At 40.5% G+C, this 20,142-nt stretch overlaps 1 protein-coding gene across 3 annotated transcripts in view; it reads left to right on the top strand.

Moving 5' to 3' along the window:
• Window positions 1-20,142, top strand: part of LOC311273248 (CUB and sushi domain-containing protein 1-like) — a 396,934-nt gene that overhangs the window by 123,208 nt on the left and 253,584 nt on the right. For 2 of the 3 annotated variants that reach the window (XM_084380198.1, XM_084380197.1), the window contains exon 3: window positions 16,626-16,738. In XM_084380198.1, the coding sequence (XP_084236324.1) occupies window positions 16,626-16,738 (113 nt within the window). Of the gene's footprint in view, window positions 1-16,625; window positions 16,739-19,673; window positions 19,867-20,142 lie in introns of those variants that run through there. The other variant, XM_084380199.1, reaches the window with a different exon arrangement.

Raw genomic sequence — 20,142 nt, 5'->3', positions numbered from 1 at the left:
GGGAGAACAAATATATGTACATAGGTAGTGTTGAAGTGAGCGCCAGTACAGACGCAGACCACATAAATACATGCAGACACACACACAAACATATGTGTCCACACAGTGAGTCACGGTGTTCATTAAATGTATGTTAATGTCTTCGCACCAGTAGCATTTTAAGTTCAGCCTTTGGGTTGTCGTGTGTGTGTGTCGGTTAATGTGATGAGGTAACTCGGCTTCTTACCTACTTTTCTCAACTGTATAATGTTTGTGTGTGTGTGTGTGTGTGTGTGTGTGTGTGTGTGTGTGTTTGGGTGTCTGGGTTTACAATTCCTCATGTCAATATGTGTGTCTACACACTCAGTGAGCCATGTACTCAGTGTCTGTTTGGCCCTGTAGTTGTATGATTCCGTGTGTGTGTGTGTGTGTGTGTGTGTATGTGTGTGTGTGTGCATGTGTGCGCGCAAGTGATTTTATATATTTGTGTATGTGCATGTGTGTAAATGTTTTATCTACTTGGCTCTCAAGGCTAGTTATGACCAATGTCTGCGTGGGACTAAGAGCTAAGAGTGTGAAATTGATGTAGTAGTGTGTGTGTACAGTCAAGGTTGAAGCACCTTGCTGTGTGTGTGTGTGTGTGTGTGTGTGTGTGTGTGTGTGTGTGTGTGTGATGAATATAGCAATATATCTCAAGTATAGCAGCTATACGTGTGTTTTATATGTGGCAATTTTGTGCGTGTGTGCGTGTGTGTGTGTGTGTGTGTGTGCGTGTCTGTGTGTGTGTATAACAGTAATGGTTGGTTCGCCCGTGAGCACTTTGATGGATGGTTCCTCATGGCCTGACTGTACTGTGCTACAAAATAAGAGAGGTAGACACAGCATGATGGAGGTGGAGAAGAACGAGAGATTAAAGAAAACAAAGGGGGGTGAAGAGGGCGTTAATTATTAAAAGAAAAATGTGAGTTTGTTGATACTTATTTCTAACTGACTGTATTTGGTCCAAAATGCCCAAAAGCAGAATAATCCTGTTTAAAATAAATTGCTTTGTGTGAGGTTATTTTGAATGCATTTAAAAAAAAAAAAAAAGGGTGAGAAGAAGGGGGCAGTGTTAGTGTCTGAACCTGCTGCTGCAGTTACCAGTGAGATAATGAAATGTACAAAGGGATATGAGATGAGGGGATTGAGTAACAGATGCATGGGTTAGAGGGATTATCAGACTCCCAAACACTGCACAGTGCTTTATATTACGATGAGAAAGGATTTTACAATAAGTTATAATTGCAACAATCACTTTATCCCCCGTCTTAATGATGGGGAGGTTAAGTTAGGCTGCTCATTTTACAAAGTAAATTTAGTTATTTAATATGTAACATTTCAACATTAAAATGTCCAAAATTACCTTTTTTACCTACATATTTTGTTGAGTTTTGTACTAAAATTATCCCAAATGTTTCTCATAATGTTCACCCCATAGAAATCCTATTTTTTTCTCAAGGTAACGGTGTGCCTGTCGCTTTACGTTCTGTATAACCTCAAGTGATACGTCAGGGAGTGAGGAGGGAGGTCTGCAAACGTGACTAAATGTAACATGAATAAAACTTAAATATATTACCCGATCGGTGAACATTCAGATAGATCAGCAATGGTGGTTGTTTAGCAGTCGTCTTTGCTAAACAATCTAGACAGACATCCCCTGATCTCATGCTACTTCACAATGTCATCAAACTACATCTTTTGTTTTCATTGTTTTGACTGAGAGACCTCATAGCAGCAGAAATGACATACTGTGCGCTTAAAAGTGCATGTATTTATTCACTGGGTGATGGTGCAAACGTTGAGCCAGGCTCAATACATTTGTCTTTTTTGCTGGTGCTCTCACACAGTGTAAACACATTGATTAATTTAAATGAAATGGAAAACTATTTTCCTAAAGTGCTGTTGTTGGTTAAATTTTGAGAGGTACTGATAGCAAAGTGAGTTGATTTTGTCTATAAACCGTCATGGAGGATGAATCTCCATAATCATAATTATTCTAATCACAATCTGTTTTTGTATATTTTTTTGTTTTAGTTTTTTTCAAATCAATATGCAGAGCCCCAGAGTTTGGCATGTTTCCATAACTCCCAATCACAACTTATAGCCTTTTTATGTTTTGGTTCCAAGTGTCCCACATTAATGGTGGAAAATAGACAATGTCAGGCTTTGGGCCAGCTTTCATTTTAGTTTTCTACCACTGCCATGTGCCCCAGTGATTTATGCAAAGATACAATGTGAAGTTGTTTGACTGACGGAGAGACTTTTAGATGTCATTTGGCCGACTTTTTTTTTTTGGCCTTTATAAGAAAGCATACAGAAGGGAGAGTTCAAAAAATGCAAAGAGTTACTCAAAGCACTTGTTACATTCACCCATTCATACACACATTCATACACTGATGGAAGAGGCTGCTATACAAGGTGCCGACCTCCCCATCAGGAGCATATTTCCACATATTTCTTTGATCAGCCATTCACACACACAATTTTAGGTTATCTTAGCCCATACTTTGACCTGAAGCTATGGGATCCGGGGATAGAACCACCAACCCTCCCATCAGTGTACAACCCACTCTACCTCCTGAGCCTCAGCTGCCCATGACATGCAACATTGGCTACTTGAACCAGTGACATTGCAAACTTGGTCACCACTTAAATCTCAACTTAACACTCATAATATACTATATGTTCTTGGCAAAAACTACATTGTATGCACAGTATATAGAATTTAGCATATATTTTTATATATATACTTTATATCTGCACCATTTTGATATTTTTGTAGCACATTTTCTGTGCTTTGGCTCTGAGTAATCTTCATCTGCCATTGTAAGAAATAGTTATGTGAAGGGTACACAAATGTCAACACATGCCAGTGCATTGGAATCTCAGCTCTCTCTGTGGTGAGACTGTTGTCCTTTGAAAATAATTCATCTTTCTTAGTTATGCTTTTTTCTTTTACCTTTGAAAAAACACTGCCGTGTGCTGTACAAACCAGACACTGCTGACTGACAGATGCATGTTATGTAATCTAGTTGTTTGCGACAGTGCAACACTACAGAATATGAGGTTCGGGAGGTGGTAGGTGTGTGATGTGCATTACGCCCGTATAATCTTGGAAACAATAGCAAGTTTGTGTGTTTTTGTGTGTGTGAGACACAGAGACAGAGAGTACTTTAGTCTGAAGGACCCAGAGTGTTGGCTAACAGCCAGCAGTCTGGATACCCACAAACCCTTGCTGATGCTGCTGCTAGGCAGAAAGTGCAGTCAGATCTGTGTTGCCACATGTGAACTCGGTGCTGTATGTCTCCAGGTCATGATTAGTTGGAATTCCACAGTTTTAAGTCTTTGGACCCACACACCATGATGCTACCTTGCAGGTAAAGTGCAAAACTGAATTTGAGTTGAAGTAAAATGTTTTCTGTTGTGGTGGCTGAACAAAATGTCTTTTTCAGGCTTCATATAAGTCAATTCCTCACTAGAAACAGAGCTGCCCTCTTTATGGTCCAATGACTAAATGTACTCCCTTATCTTGCCATCTAGGAGCAAATCAGTGCTTTTATCGCATGGGACCCCCTATTGTAACCTCATTGTTTCAACCTGAGATCCCCATTCAATAAAACATCATCTTGTGAGGGCCCACTTGAAGCAACCAGTGACCCATGTTAGGGCCAGATTCGCAGATAGAAAAACACTGGTCTACGACCCGGTGAAATGTGGCTCGATGCCAGCTGCCTACTCACAATATCCTGCCGCCCTGCTCCTGTTCCTTACCACAGCTCAGACAAATTGGTCCCTCTGGGATTTTATGGAGCTTTTCTGTACCTATTGTGACCTAAAATTATGTCGACTTTTCCCAAAAATTGCAAAGCAATTTGCATTTTTAATGCAGGATATTTTTGCGATATAATTGTAATAATTTATGCAAATTGCAAGTCGGGACACTGAAAGATACTGGAAGATTTATTCATTCAACAGGAACGTGATTTGTACGCAAACTGAGACTATATGTCATTGAGAGAGAGACATATATAATACTTTCCTGTGATAATTAGCAAACTAAAGATCACAGAGAGCTACTGGAAATACTGATGTGTTGCATTTTCTGACAGGAAAGTTCAAAGCAAAGGAAAAACATTCAGGTTCCACTCTTGATAAATACCTTCAACTTCAAGTGTCAGCACAACAAACTGCAAATGCTACAAAAGTAGAACCCTTCTCAAGATTTTGAGGCATATAGTTTGATGTAAAATAGCCACATTTATTTTTGACCTTGGCTTTGTGTTCATCTAAATAAATAAATAAACACAGGTTTATGATAAATGGGAGCACAATGATGTCGATGAAATGAAACAGGAAGTGAGCTAATTTCCTTTGTTGCATCAAGGAACCTTAAAAACAAGGAAGGGTCATTACGTCACAGAATCTTAATTTGGTGCCAGACTGTGGTGACAACTGTACTGAAGCCTATGAGAGATGCATGGAGAGACACACTAAAACCAACATATCTACGTTCCATTACTTCTGATGAAGAAATGCCTCTAGAAAGAACACACTTCAGAGAGCAGGTTTACAGCTGATGTATTTTTATCGACACATTTGTCCCTTGACTTTGTTTAGGTAAGGCTCCTGTTTACAGTGTAATTGCAGTCTCATCAGTGGAAATCAGTCAGAACGGCCCCGTTTGATCACAATATTATCATCCCTGTCAATCATTTGGGGAAAAGATCAGTCGTTAACCTACTCTCTGAAGCGTGGTCTTTCATTTTCTGGAGGTGTTTCTTCATCAGTAGTCGTACGACATAGATATGTTGCGTTTAAGTGTGTTTCTCCATGCATCTCCGGTAGACTTAAATACAGCTGTCCACACAGTGTGGCACCAAGGCGAGTTTCGGTGACCTAATGTCCCCTCCCTCTTTTTTAGGTTCCTTGATTTGTGTTACTCTTAATAAAAGTCACATCAACATAAAGCTCAAGCTCTCAAATTGACCTCCCATTTCCTTGTTCTTGAAAACTTAATTTAGGAAAGAGATAAGAAGATATAAGCAGACATACTGTAGGTAGTTTATGCTCAAGTAAATCAGTGTAAAAAGAGTACAAGATTCTCTGTTCATTTTGTGATTTAATGTGGAAAAATTGCACAAAAGTTGGGATAGATATGTGCATTGATGTCTTCCGTTTCACACCAGTTGTAACCCACACACACCCACACACACACCCACACACACACACACACACACACACACACACACACACACACACACACACACACACACACACACACACACACACACAGGCCTCTGTTGACAGTCCCACTCAGGTAGACAGACAGCTTGACAGACACTGTGGGGGTGGGTGGGGTTCCTGTTTAAAATATAAGGGGATTGCGCAGCAGGGAGTTGCTTGAGGACACCAGAGAATCAGTGGGGTTCTTACCCTCTTATCGCACAAATCAAATGCCACCTACTGCCGGAGTGCCCTTGAGCAAGGCACTTAAGTCCTCAAAAACACTGCAGCATTGCTGCCACGTAGATCTGTACCTCCCGCTTCCTGTGTTTTCCCTTGTTTGTGTGTGTGTGTGAATGAGTTTATGTATCTCAGTGGGTAACGTACGCTCCCAGCGGCAAAAGAACTGTAATTCCCTGTTCAGAAATAGATGTTTGTCTGTCTGTTGCTCCGTTTGTCTGCATGAAATGTGCTCAAGCCTGGGAAAACAAATCTCTCCTAAAATCTTCACTCAAAGTTCTTCTCATATCGTCTCTTCTCTTCTCTTGTCTTCTCTTCTCCAACAACTGCATTAAACATGCCAATAGTACTTTTAAAGCCACTCTTTAAAAGTGTCGTTTAAAAACGTTAGCTTAAGGCTACAGTAGCTAGCCTTGGGTAGACTGTGAAATTGTTCCATAGCCAGGGGTCTACAATTAAGCCGGCGAACTAATTATCCATAAATACAATTTAATATATCCTTAAAGTGCTGCTACATAACAAGTGCTTGGGAAATAAGACATTCACCACGTTCTGTTTTCATAAACCTCATATCTCCAAGACTTCCTCGTGTTTAGTTTGGGCCCATGCATTTTTATAAACATCATCCGGTGGGGTTTACAGTGGGAGTTACAAGGATTTCAAATGGCTTCAGTAATATGTATTAAGTGTTAACACAGAGGGAGACTAAAAAAGGAAAAATGCCCATCTTGCCTTAGGCCATTCTCTCTCTCTTCTTCTGTTTTTTTTTTTTTTTTTTTTTAACTTCAACAGCACATAGAGAGAAAAGAACCTCTCAGTGTTAAGTGTATCTCTATCTGGCTTCACAAATTTCCCAAAATTCGCAGCCCCGTTGCCCGAGATTTATACCACTGCTGTTTACAGATTTATACCACACTGCTTTCCCCAACATATTGTCTACAGTGGAGGACTGCCAACTAAGCCCTTAATTTAAAACAAATGTCCTACTTTACTTAACGGCACTGTCCATACCCTCATCCTGTTTCCTGCCATTTCCCTTTTTCTATTCAGCAAAGATCTTCCCCACTGAAAAATTGAGGTTGTGTATTGTTTTCAGTGCACTCGATTCTTCATCTGCTCACTGCGTTTCTTCTTCTCTCAGTCTCTGTCTTCTCCACAACAAGTGCCTCTTGTCTATCCATTTACTGTGAGCTGCGTTGTGTCACTGATAGACTAGTGTTCCACCAGACAGGCTGAAAAAAATGGATTGCACTCCCAGAATGACAGGTCAAAACAAATAGTTTCACCCAGGAACATAGATCTACTGTACAAGTGTTAGGTGTATATAGTGCTGGCAAGAAGAAGCCAAATACTCTGTGAGATGGAAAATAGTAATATTTGTTTTATGAGTTTATGTTTGGATTGTCTCTGGTTGGTGAAAGACAGATTGTTTTTCTAGGTGTCAAGAGTCAGTGGATATTTGACAAAACCAAGATATAAATTGCTGCCATCTCTCAGAGAAGTCAGCTTTTTTGGGAAAAGAAAACAATTCTCAAGTACCAGTGGACAGCCATGTGGCTTCACATGTGCTGAATTGACTTTGTTTGGAATACCTAGAACACCCAGGTGATTTGAACATGGGTTTGACTCATTTTCTAGGGAAATGTAAATGTTTTTTGCAGATATATATCAAAACAAGACTTGCTACTGGTTTTCAACCATCAAAATTGAATTTGAAAATGGTTTTCAGTCACTTTTTTGATGGAAGGAAGACATCCTCATACTTTAACTCTGACAAGGTAGTTTGTTAGCGTCTCTTGAAACGGCATGTATCACTGTTCCCAAAATAACATGGCTGTTGCAGTGTTACAGTGACACAGGTTGCAGACCTTCATCATACGGTCGCAGTTTGGTTAAGTTTAGGCAAGAACACTACCTGGTTAGGCTTAGGAAAACATCATGGTTTGGGTTCAAATCACTATGTTGCTTCGGTAACTTCCATTACAAACATACCTACGTTACCTAAGAACATAATGTTACGTTATGCACGTGATGTTGCTTCATCGTCTTAGAAAGTTGAAAACCTCACTACTGACTTCTGGTTTCACTCTGGACAGGAAGAGCCGTCTACTGTGTTAAAGTCCTGCACTTGTTTAATCCGTCCACCATCCCTGGCTGCCTCCTTATATGGACTTGCCTCTCCTTACTTCCTGTCAATAAACAATAAACACCAACATGGGCTGCAAAGAGGTGCTTGATTTTTTAACCTATACTGTTGTTTTTCTGAGGAGGATAGGCTGATTACACACAACAAACCAGAAAATCAAATGACTTCAACAAACCAGAAATTAAATTAGAGCCTTAGTTATGATGAGTTAGGCTATTGGAAAGCTTTACTTTGACATGGACAGTGGAAATCTGGTCTTTGTTTTCCACTTCATTAAGCCCTCTCAGTGCACACCTTTATGAGTATCCCATCTCAGCCATCTGTTGCTCCAGCTACATGATGTTAAATGCCTTGGTCAAGCACATTATAATGGTCCCTAAATAAGTCCTCTCTTTACTTCCTTGTCAGGTTCCTGCTGTCCGGTGGATTTCAGCTGATAACTGTCCGTATACGAGCGGTCTTTTTGCCTGTGAGGTGATAAAAATCCCAAGGCTGCCAATATCACTCTTAATTTAGCCATGTTAAGGTGTGATTGATAAGTGGTGTCACGGCCATCGCTAGAAAACGGTGCGTAAGGCCTGAAAAAGAGTGTTTTGAAATACATTCAGTCAGTACTGATCAATATCAACATAAATCCTTAAGAAGAAGAGAAGAGGGATCAACATTTAAACATCAATAAGTCAATACTACATTAATTAAGAGACAGTACTGTACTTACCTTAAACAAATGAGACCACCTTCACCAGCAGCCCCTGCATACCCTTTAATGCTGCCACCTGGATGCTTTATGGCAAAAAAAAAAGAAAAAAGAAGAAAAAAACACATTATTTTAGTGTGCAGCTTGGATGGAGCAGTTTCCTCTTCATCTACCTGAAATGAAGCCTGTGAGCGAGTTCAGGCAGCAGACTTGAGCCCACAGCTACACTCCCAAGGCATACTCCTCTCATTGCAACATATATGCATTACACCCTTAAGCCGTCAGCGCTCTGCTCACTCTTTTGCTTCATGTCTGCTGCCATATCACTCACCTTTGAAGCTACTGTATGCTGTCACTAGCTGCTTCTGACGTTCATGTAACATTTCAAATCCTCACTTCCACCACAGCATCCACCTGTGGGCGCTGAATCTACCATTCCCTCAAGGGGGAATAAGTACTGTCTTCCCCCAACTCCCTCCTTATGGGAAAGGACAAGGTCACAGCAGACGCCAAACATCAATGCTGTACATATTCTATATTCAAGTATCAACTATTCCACATGAGTTGAGTGAGTGAAATAACAGCGAGCTGCAGAGAGCTGTCTGAAACGACTCTTCAGAGCTAAGTTATTGAAATTTTCTGCTTGGTGGACCACTTGTAAGCCACATTTACCAGAAGACTGCAAGGACATGCAAAAAGTCATCAGGCTCTGATCTAGATGTATACATTCACAGATAAGAGAGGCAACATTAAATTGGTTTACTTGAGATGTCTTGTACTTAAATCAGTCGATGAGGAAACTAGTAAAGGTAAAGCAAACTGACAAATGCAGCTTAACTTCACAATCCCACCTTTAAATCATTCTGTACTAAGAGTGTAACTTTGATGGCACCAACCAGTACACAGTACTACATGCTGTGCACATGTACAGAAAGGGTGCCTCTAAGTGCACCTGCTATTTTCTTTGATAAATGCTCGGTGGCACTGTGTCCTCACTTTACTGATAGAGGAGTAGTGTTGAGATTGTAAACAGACGTGGCTCTTAGATGTCTATTTTTAGAAAAACAGCCCACTTTTCACCAAAATACCAACACGGACCCATTTTAATTAAAGCACCCATCTGTTTTCTTCCTGTTTTTTTCCCACCTTTGTGTCGTCATGGGCTCCGTCTCTCAGGTTTGCCAGCTTTAACAGGTGTAAAGTGTCACTGGGTGATTTTAATACAGGGTTAAATTACAGTCAAGAAAGGGCAAAGATTATTCCTAAGTGAGTTTTGCATCCCTGCCTTTTTTTATACAGTACCATGCCACAAGACGGTGACTGCATGTGACTGAGCCTTTACCAACCTGTTCTCACTCCCGATGTGTTAGATACAGCAGCCTCGTCAGTGGCCCAACACTTCTAAGTCTGGCGGAGTAGGTACCCCTCTAGCATCACTTTTGAAATCTCTTAGACCTAAGCAAGTAATTTTGGAGTCTTTTGGGAAGCCTAATCAGATGTTGTATATTACATATTTTTGCAAATTGCACCGTGGAACCCTTCACGCCCAAAACTGAAGCTCAAGGGTAGGTAGATCATCATAGCTTAAGACTTAAGCCACTGACCAAGCTGCCGTTACTTTGACAAGTATGTAGTGAGAACGTGTTGGCCCTTACACAAAGGCAACTCACTAAATCAAGAAGTCATTTCTTGCAACATCAAACGCACTAGTGATTGTTACCATGCGTGTTACCTTACCTTTCTTCCTGTCTTTATAAGGTGTTCCCCACGCACACTGTGTCTTTTGTAATTTGCTTTGCACTTATTAATGATGACTGTTCAGACAGGTAAGGGCTCGTCTGTGGTCATGGACTGCAGCTGCATTTGGAGCTGTTGAACTTGATGATAAACTTATCATCTCCACAGTTAGAGGGTCATTGACTCCAAGAAGCAAATGTCAGTGTTGAAGCGCTCCCATCTCTCGCTGTAACTTCCATCATTGAAATCCTACATACGGCTTTACCAACAATTCCTCGTCTCCCATTTAATTTGGCACAAATCTGAAATGCTGCCAAACTGCATCAGTTGCATTATTTTTGAGTGACCAGTTCATTTACACTAACACCAAGGCTTTTTTCCCCTCTGTCTATTCTGTGGAAGAGAGTTCATGTGATGGTGATGAAAATAACCCTGATGCTATTTCAGCACCATCGTATGCCTTTTTACTGTACAACCATCCAATCTAAACAGTAATCCCAGCATTATAAGAGTCTGTCAACATCAGACATGCCAGCAGTCTGATAGACTGGCAGGCAGAGCGAGAGATAGACTGTTAAACAGGCAGATACAGATGGGCAGTCAGACAGATGGACGCGGCAACAGAAAGGCACACAGGCAAGCTGGCTGGTTGGTCGGTTGACTGTAATGACCGGCTGGCTGGAATCTCTGAGTGGCTGTCTGATTACATAAGCTGGTTGACTGGTTGGACAGTTGACCGACGGTCACATAGTCTTTAAAGCGGATCACTTATTTTCGCATAAATGTCAAACAGCCGTAGGATCAGTGTGATTGGGAGAGAGCGAAACGGAAAGAGAGCGTGGAAAGAGGGCGGGGAGAGACAGAGAGAGAGCTGGAGACTAGACAGGGATATGGAATCATGTCAGTCCATCAGTACAGTGACAGCTAGACAATTACTGCTCATTACCTGACTGACTAACTGACTGACTCACTGACTGACAATTGTGTATGTGTGTTGGTGAGTGTGTGTGTGTGTGTGTGTGTGTGTGCACATGTGAATTAATTCTCATCTGTCTCCTGGTCAGTCCTCTATTTGAGACTCAAATCGCTGCACCATTATATTCCCAGAGACAAACAAAAAAATGGGAAATGATAATGCTTGAGTCTGGGTTTATGCTCTCCATTTTGTTTAACAAGTACATTTCGGACTGCTTATGATGATTTATAACCATTCCTATGAGTATGTGTGGAATGCGGTAATGTGACATGTTTTTCTAATCAATATAATTTATTAATAAACTAGTTTGAGGGTAAATCTCTATCTGTGTTAAATGCCAGAGATTGTTATAGGCCCGTCACAAACACTTTTTTACTTTGCAGTTTTCAGTAGCAGACATGGTAGCTCCTTAATGCAGCCAGTACCTCTGTGATCAATAGAGTCCCAGCCAAACTCTCTCTTAATCTCCGACCAGTGTCAAAAATTAACCTTGGCCTAAAGCAAAAATACCCTCGGAAGTTCGCATGCCCGTGAAATTAAAAATATAGGAGCACCCGATAATTAGTTATACCCATTTCACTTTATTCACATTTTATTTGTTGAGTGGTGAAATATTAATGTGGGAATGCAACATCTGTCCCCTGTGGGCCACCAAGGTGATTTATTGCAGCCTGCGACGGGGCAGTTCTCTTTCTGGTTGAGAAAAATAGAAGGCGCACTGAAAATGCTGCACACAGCCTGAAAAAGTAGACAATGGTTCACTCACAAGAGGTAGAAGTAGAAAGGCCAATCACATGCAATCCACAGAATCCTAAAATCAATATATATATAATAACTGCATTTAACAAAAATGCAGATATAAGCAGAAAGCTCACATTAACTGACTTAGCATTATAGCATTACATGATAAACAGAGACGTTGTGGTGCTATGGCATCTACTGTATGACCACAATGTACATTCAGTTGCCAGTTTTTAGGCAAACCTAGCTAAAACAATGTAATCTAATAGAACAGTCCTGCAATATTTACTATTATCATGCAGATTATGATGTCTGTTTGTTGAAACTGTATTTTAGAGGTGTTGTTATTGACAGACATTTGTATTATCATTTTGTTATGGTTTTAAGCTAAATAGGAGAAGCACCTTTCTGCATTTGCTTTAGTCAGATGTAATATACTGAGTGCATAATTAGCTAAATGACCTGTAATTAAACAGTGCTACAATTGAAATCACTTCAACTGGAAAAAGGCTACCGAATCCCATGGATTGTTAGCTAAGTAACACTATTTTGACAGCACTTCAGAAATAAGTTCACCCAAACATGAAATTTCAGTCATTATCTACTAAGTTATTTACACCTTTTTAAAGGCCTAGGTCTTCACTGTAGCTGCCAAGCTAAGAGCACCAGTGCACACCCGGTCTAAAGTAGGCACGAGCCCGACCATGCGTCGAGGTTCTAAATAATGTCTTTTTAAATTAATCTGGGGTTTCTTTTTATACATTTTCACATTTTAAAAGCAAGGCCCATCAGCTTCAGTTGTTTAGGAGAATGCTACGATGTAGTTTTTGATGTGAAGCTCCAGAAATGTTTCCATCAGCATGAGGGTGAGTAGATAAAGGCTGAATTGTCATTTTGGAGTCAATGTATCTTTGGACTTAAATGTGCCAAACTATGCTGTACTAAGTTTTATACATAAGAAAATCAGAAAAGGTTGGAAAAGAGACTGTTTTGACCTTTGGAAGAAGTGAGCCAGACAGTGCATAAAAGGGGTTTCCACACAAAATGAGTTTCTTGATTGCTGCATGTATTACCAGGTCCCAACAAGCATGTATGTGAATATGTGGTCCGTTAAAAGATCAATTAATGAATGTGATTTTCTCTGAAAGTGCTCTTTAAATCAATAATAATAATAATAACAATAATAATAATAACATTAAAATGTAGTTGGATTTGTCTTTATTACTCTAAAAACTATGAAGCAGCTGCACAAGTACCAGCATCTGTAATCAACATAACTTGACAAAACATCAGCTCAAATATTTTATTGTGCAGTATAATGAAAAATAATGATCATAGATTTCACTGCTTGTTTCTTAAGTTTGCTCACAGAAGTGTAGCATTACCTACCCTCTACTGGTGTAAGCAGCACACAGCATTTAATTAGCCTAACCACAGGAACAGTATGCTTAGTCTCAAAATACTTCTAACACAAATAACCCCAAAACTCAGTGCATACAGTTAAATAAAAAAGGATAAATCTGAGGTGCCAAACACCGCTGTGGCTAAATAAAGTAAACTAAAAATCTCATTTACATTTTCTAAAAAGCAAAACATTTCTCCTCCATCTCACTTCTCTCTTCTCCTCCTGTCTCGTCTCACCACAGACCTCACGCCCCTCTCCGTCCTGTCCTTCTTCAATCTCCTCTCTCTCCTCTCCTCCCTCCATCCCTCTTTCTGTTTGTCGCCTTCCGTGTGCTCCCTTCATCCGTTCCTGTCTGTCCTTTGTGTCCTTGCTTTGAGGCCACCTGAATTAAATATATTCATTTCTCTCTGTTTCCACTGTCCTCTGTCTTGCTCTGTAGCTAAATGACTTTAACCCCTTTTACTCTTTTTTTGTCCATCCTCCTTTCTTTCTCCAAACCATATTTTTGCCTGCCTCTTTTCTGCTTTCTCACTTTCATTTCCCACTTTTATGTGTCGCCTCAGCTCACCTCTCAGTTGACCTGGCTGACCTTTCAAATGATGAACAGTGAATCGCATAAAATGCCCGTGACCAATACAGAAAGCAGACTCACTGTCGTCACTGCTTTAGGTCAGCGCTCTCTTTTTCCTTTATTTTTAACCTCTCCTCTCATTTCCTTTGGTTTTGTCTCTCCTCCCCTTTCATTGTTGCATAGTGACAATTTATTGTGTCCCATCTTTTCCTCAAATCGTTGTTCTCTTGACTTGGATACATCAAGAGCTACTTAACTCTGCACTTCAGCATGCCTGCTGTCGTGGACACTTGAAAGTAAAATGGTGTCCTAATTGCTTATTAATTTCCTGCACTGCTTAACAATGACAGAATAAAGTGCATAAATGTGAAATGAAGCTTAACATAAATCAAAATCTGTAAACTTATCATTTGTACTTTTGCCACTGCTTGTCAGAGTCAGCAATGTAGGAATAAGCAAGACGTCTACTTCTCTCCTTCTCCTTTCCTTTCCACATTCTGCATACATGTTCCCAGGCCAGACTTAATATATACTCCCTCTAGTCCTGTCTTGTTCTGCCCCGAGGTCCTCTCCCAGTCAGACATGGGGGCGTCATCCACAAGCATCCTGATCAGATTCCCAAATCGTCTCAACTGACTCTTTTCACTACAAAGAAGGAGTGGTTCTGCTTAGAGTTTCTTCTAAGAATCTGACCTCCTCACCCTGAGCTCAGACATCCCATGTATGTATTTTGGACCCTTGCAAGTGCATTCTCACTCTTGCCATCCAGAGCTTCGGGGTGAGGATTACGGCACACTGTAGACCTACTGGGAGCATGAGAACTTCACCTTCTTTTGGGGAGTCAACATGCCCCCAACCCAGAGGGGGCAATCCACCATATCAAACAGAGCACCAAAACCCTCAGATTTTTGCTGTGCTAATCCTCATATAGTGCTAACCATTCACCCCCAGCTGCAAACCAGCCCAGTGTGCACTGGAGGTCATGGTTTGGAAAAGCCAACAGAGCAATGTCACCTGTAAAGGATAATCAAAATTGACACTTTTTGGCTGCACCTAGAAAACCTTGCAGTCCAACTACCAGAGAAACAAGACATTACAACATCAGTCTTGTTCTTACCTATTTGAAAAAGATACTGTTAAAACCCAGGTATTCTTTTTTCTCTGTTTGGTTATTACATTCTGGACTACTGTAGAAATACACATAATTATGAATATTATATTCTGCCAAAATATCCCCCTGAAACTGACAGGCTGGACCTTTAAGATTTAAAGCTTTTTATATATGACTTTGAGCTCATGTGGCATTAAAGATGATAAACCTAAAGGTGCACTATGAAAGAAAACATCTCTTCATTTTCTTGACTGAATAAACAAACTGACCTTAAAGGACAACACATTTTCATACTGTTTGACCCTGTCACCTTTCTAGCTCCAAACTCTGGGGACCTTATTTTCTACTTTCTGAGTTTACCGCATTAATATTTGCGGCGTGAAGGTGTTAATCCTCATTTTAACCATTTAGTCTTGGCTGCAAACCAGCCCAGTGAAGTTCATGGTCTGAAACAACATAACTCTAAGTGGCACAAATGCAGCCCAGGTCATCAAACTCTCCACTTTGTGGCTGCACCCAGGGGTGCTGGCAATGAAAATCTCAACCATAGCAGAGTTCAACACCCGGCGAACATGCACAGACTCACTGTTGTTCATTCATCTGTTTGAAAAACATGTTGTTAAAGTTTGGGTTTTAATTGTTTTACAGCGTCAACTTAAAGTCCCCCTCCATTCATTTTTCTTCTTCTTCCCGTCCCCTCGGGTGAATATTTGACACTAGAAGGCTGTTTTCACAGTCATTGGCAGTTAAGCTTGCGAAATGAAAAATATTTGCATATGCATATATTCTGTGATTTTTAATCATGGAGAAGGAGTAGGTGCCATTCAAAGGATTTGAAAGTGATATGTATACTTTTTTGCTGCAAAAACTATGCCAGACACATATTGGAGAATGTTTTGTATGCCTTAATAAGACATGTGTGGACGGGATCTTTTTGAGGTACACTGTATTATGATAGTGAGACTGCGAGTTCATCTATTTAGCTCTCCTTGAAATGATTTGATTCCATGTTAGCCATTCAAGCATGAATGCCAGATATTAGTATAGATGTTTCTTCATTAGATAAACAGATTTCATTTACTTTATTTAGTCGAGACTACTCATCTCGTTCAATTTCAGCTCTTTCCGTTTTGTTTGCTTGTTCATAATCCTCCCCAAATCGTTTCACCTCTCAATTAAGTCTCGAAGAGCTGTTTCAGCACAACCTGCAACACCTGACTTTATCTATCACGTTAGTTTGACTGTTCTAGTGTAAATTCTCAAAATAGAGTATGTTTCTACTTTGCTGGGCTTGTTCTATATTTCATAGTGTTTGGGCTCATGACAAGTTTGGTTACCATGGAGTGATAGTTGCTTTTGTGCGGTGTAGCTTAAAGATGTATCAAACTCATGGCATTCATTTTTAGAGAGAACAGGAAAATCACTCCCTTCGCTCTCCTTTTTCCTCAATGAAGCAGACAGCATGAAACCTGAGTGTAGCGCTGAGTCAGGGAAAACACAAAAGGGAAGATCTTGAAGGAATCTGTTCTCAGGCCAGCATGGGTCTTCATGGCTTCAGGGCTGGAGTCTTTACCAGAACATCAACAGGATCCACATTGAAAACTCACCGTCATATTTTTGTCAAGTACAAATTTGTTTTTCTATGTTTCAGGCTTTCAGATTCGATGTTGCCTTATTGTTGGCTTTCAGGAGTCAACAGTTAACTGTCGTGCTGTGTTTCAGAGATGTGTTTTCTCAAAGACTTCTTTCTGTTTTTTCAGGTTGTCAGGATTCATGCTGCCCTCCCCTATAGTCAGCAGTGGATCTATATTGGCCTTGTGGTTTACCACAGACTTCGCCGTCAGTGCACAGGGCTTCAAAGCTGTATATGAAGGTAAGACAGTGTATGTGTGTGCATCGTGTAGCATGAACTGTGGCTATGATACAGATGATGACAAATAGTCAATAGTGATGACAAATGTGACCTGCAAAGTGATTGAACCATGTTGGAAAATGGTGTGTGACTAACAGTGACTATCGCATGAAGTACACAAAAAGAGCTGCATTTAGAAATATTATTTAGTTTATCGAAAGGTATCCAAATGACAGGAAGGTTGCAGTTACTTGGAGTGACTTTGATGACACGCAGATGTCGATTATTAATCATTCCTTGTCTTCATATCAATCAGTAGGTGTTTTTTCGGGGGTCAGAAATGAGAAATAAGTTAGGTTTTTAAAGGACTGTGTTTGTCTATTTATAGCTCAGAGAAATTAGGGGGCTAGTTCTTCTTTTGATCAAAAAATTAGTTGAACAAACAGTGCTATACATGCGGCACACTTTTTCTGGAGTGAAAATGTATGGCTGAGGCCTGCTCCTAATTCAAGAGATTAAAATGTTCATGTGTTGGCTCACAGCCAAGAGCCTTTGTCTCGGTCATCCGTGGTCCTCTGTAATGTATTCACTGTGTATGTATACATATTCTTTATTCATGTATGTGTGTGTCCTGTATTGTTATTTCTACACTGAGGGGCTGATGTTCACATCACTGCTTACTGTGTTGACTTCCTGGCTGCATGTTGTTTTGCTGTGTGTCTTACGTGTGTTTTATGAGCGTGGTATACAAGACTTTTCCATGTCTGCGTGCCTGGTGGGATGCGACACAAATGCTTAGTCTGACCTTTTGAAGATGCACACACACACATCCGAAAACACACACATGCATGCACACACTCAAACACACAAAACACACACACACACACACACACACACAGTGTTCCATTACGCTTGCATAAGAGTTCATCTATGAATCATGAACTCTAAATATCAAAGACAAACTCAAGAGACCAGATATACACACTTACTCCCCTATGCGTGTGTGAGTGTGTGCGTTTCACCTTTATCTTACTCTGTCTGTGTAAACTGCATATTGTTGTGTGTATCTGTGTGTGTGTATATTCCTGAATGTGTGAATGGTGAAAGCACACCTGACAGCTATTAAACCTTTTTCCAGGAGGCACTTTGTCTTTTTTTGTATATATATTTTTTTTTTCATTGTTCCGTTTCACATCTGCGGGGACTCTTAAGTGTGTTGCCTCAGGAGCGGTTGTGATTTTGTGTGTGTGAGTGCACATATGTGAATGTGTATGAGGTGTGTGCATGTTTGCGTATAATTGACGGGTTTTTCTGCTAATGTCTAATCTTTTTCTTTTTGCATTGTGTTCTGTACTCGTGTGTGAAATAACAATGTATGTGTTTATCGAGATGATTGCGTGTGTGTACAGAACATTGCATTCATGCAACAAAAAAGGCATTATTTTTTCAAGGCTTTGGTTTTTTTGCTTATGTAAGATCACTTATCAGTTATGTGATCATTCTTGTATCTAACTGGTGAGCTTTCTACTGTGACTTTATACCAGTAAGCTTTACTAGAGTTTCTTATTTTTATTAACTTAACATTACACCTGTCTCACATCACATTCTTCTTCTGAACATTAACTTTAATAACAGGTGCATTAACACATCATCTCATTATTTGTACCTTGTACCCCAGCAGTGTCTATCCGTCTATGGGAAGGGCCGCTGTTTAATCCTTTTGTCTTTAGATTTTTTGCATCTTCTCAGTCAAGAGGACCTAAAAACCCTCTTGCCAAATGATTGTAGAGAACCAATTGGCTGCATATTTTTGCATATGAATTTTGCTAACTCCTTCATGATGGCCCTTTAACGAGCTTCTACGACGCTATCTGCTGAAGCAGAGTGTAGCGAACAGTAGGCGGTCAGATGAGGTTGTACACTTGAATTTGCTCCGCTTGTTGTGGTTCCTGCGCTGCCTCACTTGAGTGGCAAGCTAGCAGGTGAGTCTGCAGATTTGTTGTCTTTGTAGGATCTGAGACTGCTGCTATGTACAAAGCTGACAAACAGCCTTATCTTTGTTAGTTACACCGCCATCTATGGTGTAAAACCCAGAATACTTCTCAGATGTTGTGTTGTGATTGTCCATTCGGATAGTGTCCTCTATTTTTGTAGTAAACAACATAACATTACTGGTTTACTAATAGGTCAATAGGGCTGGCAATAGGTCAAACATTTTATTTTTAGAGTGCGTTATGTTGCATCAAAAAATATAAGCTTTCCCCCACTTTCAAATGGAAATTTAGAAATTTAGAATAAGGTAGCTTGAGTAACAATAATGACACGAAGAAAGATAAAGACAGAAAAATGAAAGAATGATTAAAAGCAGACATACCGCCAGAGGACAAATTGTGACACTTAACAGTATGTGCAAAATGCAGTTATGAAGTCCTGACATTTTGACTTGTGAAACAAAAAGTCTTCTCAAGTAGATCAATAAAAATCCTGGCACAGAGAAAAACTTATGCGAGATGCACCTCTGTGACTGTGATCTAAAGCAGACTCTCCATTGAATTCTGATTTTAATGCTTCTTAGAATCTGCAGAGTTTGACAGGCAAGGTTTGTTTTGCAACTTTGTAGAAAAACAGTGGGCTCACCTTTATTGTGAGGGTCCTGAGTTGAGTGCTTTAATATTCATGTTCAGTAAAGGGAAAGTTTTAGTGTGTATATCAACCTTTAAAGGTCCCATATTATACTGTTTTTTCACACAGCTGTCAGAGGTCCAACAACACTGTATTCAAATGTATTGCCCCAAACCCATCAGTGGTCCTGAAACTCAGCTGTCTGAAAGTGGCTCAAGTGAGCTCTGCTGAGAGCAGCTGTTTCTGTGCCTGCACCTTTAATGCTACTGAGCTCCGTCTGTCAGCGCGTGCCTTGCCTGCTACGCGCCACTGTCACGGAGAGGATGCCGTTCACGCTACCGGTAGCATGCGCTAATGTTTACGGTGGATGTATCGCTATGGCTCGCTGAGATGCTGTCGTTCAACCACACCAGTTTGACCCAGAATCGGACCCAGAAGGAGAGGCTCAGAAAAATACAGACTCTGCGGCTGCAGCAGGACTCCCCAACACAACCACCCGGCTCCCATCCCCCACTGACCTGCAACAGGTAACGTCTAAAAACAGCTAGCGAAAGCTGTGTTTGTCTCCAACACAGTCTCCAAACTCTTGGACACTGATCGCATAGTCTCTGTCTCCAGTCTGCACATGTTGCCAGACTTTTTACTGTGACAACCAAACTCCCTCGTAATATTATTAAAATTAAACTCGCTTCAACCGCCGTTGCATAGCGGACCGAAGCGGAGCTAACTAGTTAGCCAATTTCAAGCTGACGTCACCAAACTCGTAGACAACTGTAAATATTATCAAAACGTGGCGACACTTA

Source organism: Pagrus pagrus (assembly GCF_965226575.1).
Source record: "Pagrus pagrus genome assembly, chromosome: 1".
Classification (NCBI taxonomy): Eukaryota; Metazoa; Chordata; class Actinopteri; order Spariformes; family Sparidae; genus Pagrus; species Pagrus pagrus.
Note: the sequence above shows the minus strand (reverse complement) of the source record. Positions and strands in the feature narration are given on the sequence as shown.